Source organism: Eutrigla gurnardus (assembly GCF_963514095.1).
Source record: "Eutrigla gurnardus genome assembly, chromosome: 20".
In the NCBI taxonomy this organism is placed as follows: Eukaryota; Metazoa; Chordata; class Actinopteri; order Perciformes; family Triglidae; genus Eutrigla; species Eutrigla gurnardus.
Window position 1 is genome coordinate 2,929,000 of NC_139931.1, and position 7,542 is coordinate 2,936,541.

The following is a 7,542-nucleotide window of genomic DNA, read 5'->3' on the forward strand; positions in this document are numbered from 1 at the left end:
ATGACATCACAGCCTGATGAGGTCAACAAGAAGTTCACTGGACTTGCGGACACTTTGGAACATTTTATTAAATAACACAAAGTACTTTAAATATAAATATTACATAATAATAAAAATATCAGCTGCATCAAACATCTTCGTGGTCAGTTATCAAAATGGGTTTAAATACAAAATAAATAACTCATAAATAGAAACGTTATAATAAATAAAGGGAATGAGGGTCGAACGCGTCTCTCACAGAGAAACGCCATCAATGAGGACAGTGTCGCGACGGCGTTCAGCACCGCCTGCTGGCCTCACAGAGCAAGTTCACCAGGAAGTCCAGCCGCTCCAGATGACGTTTACTCTCCTTCCGGATCAGCTCCCAGGATGCAACACTCCCACCCTGCACACAGAACTACAGTCAGTACTACTACCCAGTACACACAGAACTACAGTCAGTACACACAGAACTACAGTCAGTACTACAGTAGTATTAGGGTAGTACTCACAGTGCGGTACAGAGTAGTCTTCTCCAGTCTCCGGTAGTACTTCCTCAGCGGTCCGTCTGGTCGTTTGGGTGTCGACACCTGAAACACAAACAGCCGTCACATTGTTTCCAAGGTCTAAGAGGACCCGAAGGTCTAAGAGGACCAGAAGGTCTAAGAGGATCAGGATCTGGATCCGAGCCCATCTACTCACACATCTGCTGAGTTCGTCGGTCTGTCTGTGGATCGTCATCAGGAATTCTTCGGTTTTGACGGTGTCCCAGGTAACAGAGGAGAGGTTGTCATGGCTATAGAGACCAGCGATCAGCTCCAGACTGTCTTTGATGAAAACCAGCTGGGTCTCGAACTGCCGAAAGTGAGACGAACATGTGTGAATTCCAGCTCTCTGATTGGCTGACAGAGCTGATGTCATCAACTGCTTAAGTTTGGTCAACTGACGTAGCATGAAAGCAGCATGTGACAAAGCATGAAAGCAGCTTGATGTAGCATGAAAGCAGTGATACGTAGCATGAAAGCAGCGTGGTATAGCATGAAAGCAGTGTGATGTAGCATGAAAGCAGCGTGATGTTGCATGAAAGCAGTGTGTGATGTAGCATGAAAGCAGAGTGATGTCACATGGAAGCAGCGTGACGTAGTATGAAAGCAGCGTGGTGGATGGTTACCTCAGCCTTCTGTGCTCGATTGTAGAGTTTGGATGGGAAGGAGACGGGACTCTCCTGGTCGGTCAGCTCACCGCCCTGAAACACAAAAGTTAAGATGACGCCTCATGACATCACGCTGAGGTGGTTCCGCATTTTTAAATACACATTTTTCCTGATTAATAAATAAAATATTTCCCCAAATCACTACCTGGACTACTGGATGACCTGGACGACCTCGACTACCTGGACTACTTGACTACCTGGACTACCTGGACTACTGACTTCCTGGACTACCTGGACTACCTGGACGACCTGGACGACCTCGACTACTTGACTACCTGGACTACCTGGACTACTGGACTACCTGGACTACCTGGACGACCTCGATTACCTGGACTACTGGACTACCTGGACTACTGGACTACTGGACGACCTGGACTACAGGACTACCTGGACTACCCGACGACCTGGACTACTGGACTACCTGGACTACCCGACGACCTGGACTACTGGACTACCTGGACTACCTAGACTACTGGACTACCTGGACTACTGGACTACTGGACTACTGGACTACCTGGACTAGGACTAAGTTGTACTCACCATGATCTGGACGAGATACAGAGAGGTGTTGCTCAGTTGACCATAGTGTCTGAGCCAATCACAGCAGAGGACAGGCGTCAGGACGCTGCAGAGGAGGACGAGGCCGGTCCAGCTGATCATGATGAAGACAATGATGAAGACGATGCTGAAGACGATAAAGGTGGTGACTGCAGGTTGAGTGTAGGTCTGTGTCTCCAGCATGCTGCTGATCTGAGGCTTTTATTCCAGACAGGAAAGAGAAAAGTGAGAGTGGAAACACATTGGGACATTTTGCCTTTCACTTTCCACATACACACAGACACACAGACACACACACACACAGACACACACACACACACAGACACACACACACACACATATTATATATATATATTGTGTATATTTATATAGACATAGATTTACATAGAGTGCAGAAATAATACATTTTCATTTAATTGTATTTGATTTATAAAATCCCACAATGAGGACGAGTGATGTCATGTGATCAGAATAAACTATAAAATGATAACACAGTCCATTCATTATATATCTTTATACATCATGTTTTAATGACATTAATCAGATTAAAGCTATTTATATAAAGATGTTTAATTAAAGAAAGTTATTTTTTCCCCACATATAATAATAATAATAATAATTATTATTATTATTATCATTAATTTGATTATAACAATATTCTAACTGAAAAATGATTTATGAGACAAATCAGTCAATATTTATTGATCGTGTAGTTTGTTTGTTGATGTGGGATTTTTATTTACTTTCACTTTCCAAACCAGCTGTTCAGATCGCAGCTTTCCTGTTCCGGCGGCGTTTGTCCGGGTCTGACGTCATCCTCGTTTTCTCTTTCTGCTGCCTCGTTTTCACATTCTGGCTGTCAGGGAAAACAGTCGCGGATGACGCCATACCTGCCGACGTCAGTGTCTGATAACGTCATAGAATAACATAATGCAACGTGAGGATCAAATCAAACATTTGTAATGATTGTGAATCAGTATTGTCATCACTGAACAAAGGACACGTTAATGATGAGTTAATGATTACTCGATCCACGAGTAATTATCTGAAACGGTTTTATTAAATCAACTTTACACATGATTACGACAAGCTTGTTACACACGAAACAACGCGAGAGTTATTTCATTCAAGAAACTCGAGTTTCTGAGGAAACTTTAGCCTGATGGACACGTCGTCACTTCCGTCTGCACCCTCATTGGTTAGTGTCGCTGGCTAAATTTGGAAGCGCGGCAAAATTTGTTCGAGGGAGAGAAGCAGCGGCTGTAAAACCAAACAGACCAGCGGAAGACGCTCGAAGAGCCGCCTGTTACCGGACAGAAGAGCCGCCTGTTACCGGACAGAAGAGCCGCCTGTTACCGGACAGAAGGGCCGCCTGTTACCGGACAGAGGAGCCGCCTGTTACCGGACAGAAGGGCCGTCTGTTACCGGACAGAAGAGCCGCCTGTTAGCTAGCCTGCTAGCTCCACAGCTTTAACGTCTCTTGTCAATAAAGCTGAGGAGCCGCCTGTTACCGGACAGAGGAGCCGCCTGTTACCGGACAGAAGAGCCGCCTGTTACCGGACAGAAGGGCCGCCGGTTACCGGACAGAAGAGCCGCCTGTTAGCTAGCCTGCTAGCTCCACAGCTTTAGCGTCTCTTGTCAATAAAGTAGTGAGTCATGTGATGTCATCAGTGTAGTTTCCTCAGTGAGATCAGAGATGTTAAATGTTCCTCATGTAGTCTGTCTGTCTGTCTCTGCTTCCTAATGTCACCACTCCACTGGGAGTCTCTGCTGGGACCCCCAGTGTCCTGGTGTCCCTGTCCCAGTGTCCCTGTCTCAATGTCCTAATCCCAGTGTCCCTCTCTCAGTGCCCCTGTCTAAATTTCCTAATCCCAGTTTCAGTGTCCCAGTCCCAGTGTCCCCCCTAAGGTCTAGACCGTGAACCCTCGGGGACTAAACTGACTGCTGTGAGGACTTGAACTGATCTCAGCTGACAAGTATTTGAGCTGATTTCTAAGATTGGTTGCTAACGGCGATGTCCTTCTTGCAGACATGGAGGTCGATGTCCTGGAGTTCAAAGTTCCTGTGGAAAACAACAAGACCCTGTTCGTGTGGGACCTCCAGCCGGCTCACACCGAGGCTCAGATCTATGTGAGTCCACCCCTGGGGGGGACAGGTCTCTAACGTGTCTCCTCCTCCTCCAGGACGGTTTCTAACGGGTCTGCTCCTCCTCCAGGACGGTCTCTACGGTGTCTTCTCGTCCTTCGGTCCTCTCTACCTGCTGAAGGTGTGTCCTAACTCCGCCTCCGGCCCTCATGGGTTCTATGCCCTCATCAAGTTCTACTCGGCTGCTCAGGCCTTAAAGGCACAACGTCAGACTGACGGACGCCCGTTGTTCCAGAAGACTCCACTAAAGGTACCTCCCCCTTTCACACATGCATTCTTCTGTAGTTCAAAGAAACCGTTTCAAATTCAGGCTGTTGCTATGGTAACCAGCGCATCGTGTGTGTGTGCTCAGGTGAGGCTGAGCTCCAAACAGACGCCTAGCTTCCTGTGTGATGGCAGCAGACCTCTGAGCCACGCCCGCTGCCTGGAACTGGCCAATCACTGCTTGGGATTCAATGGCTGGACCTCTGACATCATCACAGTGAGTGTGAGACGCCGTCACGTCCACGGGGAACTAATGCACCAACCTAGAGTGTAAAGGTTTTTAAACTCTTAACAACTACAAATATGTAAATATAACAACTTCTAACGCCGCTTGTCTCTCGGGAGTTCACTGTTGCTTTCAAATATCTCATCTCATGTCTCTCCGTAACCTCCGTCACTCTGTCCCTCCGTCCCTCCATTTCTCCGTCACCAATGTTGTCGTCAGATAGTGAGATGCATTTCTGCAGATGCTAGCTAACATCTCGTCAGGTCAGAATGGAGGAGTCCTGCTGCCCAGCTCCTCCTCCCATCAAGAAGAGAGAAGGAGGTCCAGCCGCACAGATGAGTGAGTGTGAGACTACTTCCTGTCTGTCTGTCCCCCTCAGCTGAAGGAACTCACCAAAGAAGAAGAAGCTGAGGAGGAAGGTGGAGACCGACGGAGGCTGAGGTTCGGCTGCCTGCTGCAGCTCTGCTTCCCTCATCACAGTCGGACGACCAGAGCAGCAGCCGTGGTGGAGGACAGCTTCACCTGCACAGGTGAGTCCGTCCAGGGGACATGACATCGCTGTCATTTGAGTCAATGCAGAACTCCATTCAGAAAACCAGGAAAACAACAAGGCGGCTCTAATCAGAGGCCAGATGTTCTCAGCATCTTTTCTGAATCTGTCCAAGCGTCTCCTGTAATCCACCAACTCATGATCCACCAGAGACCACGTGATGGAGTCTGGTTTTACTGGGTTTCTCAGGAACCACCAACTCAACCAGAGCTTTCTACACTTACTGTGTGGTCTTCCTGCTTCCAGCAGCTTTCCCTCATCAACTTCTCAGAGAACTTCATCTGGATTTATGATCACTTAGTTGGTTTCTGTCTCCCTGCTGCAGTACCACTCTCCACCTGAATGGGTACTGATTGGCCGGGGGGGGGCGCTGTTTTACAGACTACTTCTCTAACATGTTTTAGATAAGTTCGAAGATTTTTAATGAATAACTTTAGAATTGATAGGAAACCTAATTTAAGTTTTTAAACTTTACATTTCATGATATTTATCCATTTCAAGTCACTAAGATTGATTAAGATTGATTCTATGATGCATCGCGATTCTTTGTTGATTCTCTATCGATGCAGTAAAGTCTATAATCAATTATTAATTTATTTGTTTTTTTCCAAGTTATTCAGCACATCAACTCTATCATACAAATAGGAATTTGTTTGAAACATTTGAAGGAAATGTTCTCATTCTATTTAAATCCAAAATAGATGATGATGCATGGAGAACTGATTCCCAGCACTAGTGACATCACAGCTTTGACCTTTGACCTCTGGTTCAGGGAGCAGCAGTGATCCCTTTGGACGTTCAGGCAGAGAGAGGACATGATTACTTCTCAGAAAGTAAAACCCAGACTGAATGAGATGAAGAGGCTCTCTTGTGGTTCCTGCAGGTCCAGATGTTCTGATGCAGCACCGCCGTAGACTACAGCGGCTGGCCAGAGAGAAGGCTCTGGTCCAGGCCTTCGCCACGGTTCTCCTCCTGCTACTAGGTCAGAGTACTCTGGTCCTACTACCGTCATGTACATTCAGTTTGATAGTGGTGACTGATAACTGACCCAGAGTCTGTGTCTCTGTAGGTAATGGTAAAGTGATGGTGGAGGTGAAACAGGACTCGGATCAGTTCCTACCTGAGCAGCCTGATGAAGTCCTGCAGGTGAAGCTCCACACTGACTCAGACACGCACGGCTCTGGAAAGTGATCATTTCTCTGGTTTTACTGTTTACAAGTCAAATGATTCTATAAACTATCTCTCAGGTGAACCAGTTTTCATGGAAGGAGTTTGCTGCTGACGAAGAGTTTGCTGCTGATGAAGAGTGGGACCTGCCGAGTCACCCAGAGGATTGTGGGTTGGTGTAACTAGGCAACACTGGTGAATTATAGGACTCATCAGCAGAGGAAGTTGATGAAGCTGTTTATTGGCATTAAATAGGGAACAGAAAACTGCACAAGTGTAACGTTTACATTATATTTATATAACATATTTCTGTGTTTCCAAAGATAAAGTAAAAATGTTCAACATCACCAGCTCCTCTTGATTTCTTTAACCCTTTATTTCATTTCACTCTAATCATGTTCGTGTTAACCAGAGACTGTGAAGGGGTCTCCTAGTCCTCACCACTGGATCAGCCAGTCCTGTATCTGGGTGGTCCATCAGTCCTCAGGTTACAGGTTGGATGTGGTGAGTTTAGTAACACAGCAGCTCTGATTCACAGACAAATTGACCGAGCTTGAAGGAATGAAAAAGTACTTTAATATGATGAAGATACAGGAAACCCACATCTGGACTTCACACGACATCTGGACTTCACACGACATCTGGACTTCACATGACATCTGGACTTCACACGACATCTGGACTTCACACGACAGCAGTCACTGCTTCCAAGTGCTGACGGAAACATCACGGGCGTATCAAAACGGCAGTGTTAGGACACAAAGACTACAACAAACAGTCACAGGAGCGTTTTCTACTTAGTTTACTGGGAGACCCTGAAGGCAGCATTTCAACACCTAAACATTCACGCTGGCGGTCCACGTCTTTCATCAAAAAGAACAGCTGTTGATCATCTGACATGTAGGTTATTGATCTGAGCCATCATCTGCTCTTGGTCATTGATCAGTGACAATCAATAAGAGGTACTTAAGAGGTGTACACACACACACACACATACACACACACAACATGGCAGTGTTGGTCTGGTTTGGTCCGGTTCAGGATGTGTTGGTTATATTTTCAAGAACTTCATATGCTTTGACTTTTTTTCCATCCTCGTATGTCGAAAAAGTTAATGAAAAAAAAGTCGTAGTATGTCGAACAAATTCATAAGTCCCTTTCTATGACATACTAGACCACCCGTTCAGGGTCTGTTGGTCTGGTCTGGTCCTGTTCAGTGCATCTCAGTCCAGGAGGTGATCCAATGTTTGGGGGCCTTCCTGTTTCTGGAAGAGGAGACGTGGTCTTGGATCAGGAAATCATCAGAGTCAATGTGTTGCTGCTGCTCATCTCTACCCATAATCCTCCCCTGGTGGAGCGCCGTGGACCGCCACGCCCTCCGATGCACGAAGAACCCACACTGCAGACCAAAACACAGAACCAGGATATCAACGATTAACA

General features: G+C 46.4%; 3 protein-coding genes across 4 annotated transcripts in view; 1 reads left to right on the forward strand and 2 right to left on the reverse strand.

Moving 5' to 3' along the window:
- Positions 1 to 277: 277 nt before the first annotated feature.
- ifnphi1 (interferon phi 1) lies at positions 278 to 1,933 on the reverse strand (the record flags this gene model as incomplete). Its single annotated transcript, XM_084037743.1, has 5 exons — positions 278 to 385; positions 492 to 569; positions 682 to 834; positions 1,151 to 1,225; positions 1,733 to 1,933. 5 exons carry the CDS (start codon positions 1,931 to 1,933, stop codon positions 278 to 280), a joined length of 615 nt encoding a protein of 204 aa, XP_083893869.1.
- Positions 1,934 to 2,976: 1,043 nt separating this feature from the next.
- Positions 2,977 to 6,507, forward strand: rdm1 (RAD52 motif containing 1). Its single transcript, XM_084036415.1, has 8 exons — positions 2,977 to 3,399; positions 3,780 to 3,880; positions 3,966 to 4,145; positions 4,248 to 4,376; positions 4,765 to 4,915; positions 5,819 to 5,917; positions 6,005 to 6,081; positions 6,183 to 6,507. The coding sequence occupies exons 2-8, from the start codon at positions 3,782 to 3,784 to the stop codon at positions 6,282 to 6,284; spliced, it is 837 nt and encodes a 278-aa protein (XP_083892541.1). The 5' UTR covers positions 2,977 to 3,399; positions 3,780 to 3,781; the 3' UTR covers positions 6,285 to 6,507.
- A 148-nt stretch (positions 6,508 to 6,655) lies between these two features.
- The window catches only part of LOC311030572 (integrin alpha-3-like), a 15,870-nt gene continuing 14,983 nt past the window's right edge, over positions 6,656 to 7,542 (reverse strand). For both annotated transcript variants that reach the window (XM_084036393.1, XM_084036394.1), the window contains one exon: positions 6,656 to 7,501. In XM_084036393.1, coding sequence (XP_083892519.1) covers positions 7,316 to 7,501 — 186 coding nt within the window. In that variant the 3' untranslated portion in view covers positions 6,656 to 7,315. The remainder of the gene's footprint in view (positions 7,502 to 7,542) is intronic.

Excerpts from the sequence above, each read along its gene's own strand:
- rdm1 (XM_084036415.1), top strand. The coding sequence starts at position 3,782 with ATGGAGGTCGATGTCCTGGAGTTCAAAGTTCCTGTGGAAAACAACAAG. Across the intron at positions 3,881-3,965 it reads ACACCGAGGCTCAGATCTAT|GACGGTCTCTACGGTGTCTT; the intron begins GTGAGTCCACCC and ends CTCCTCCTCCAG. Across the intron at positions 5,918-6,004 it reads GGTTCTCCTCCTGCTACTAG|GTAATGGTAAAGTGATGGTG; the intron begins GTCAGAGTACTC and ends GTGTCTCTGTAG.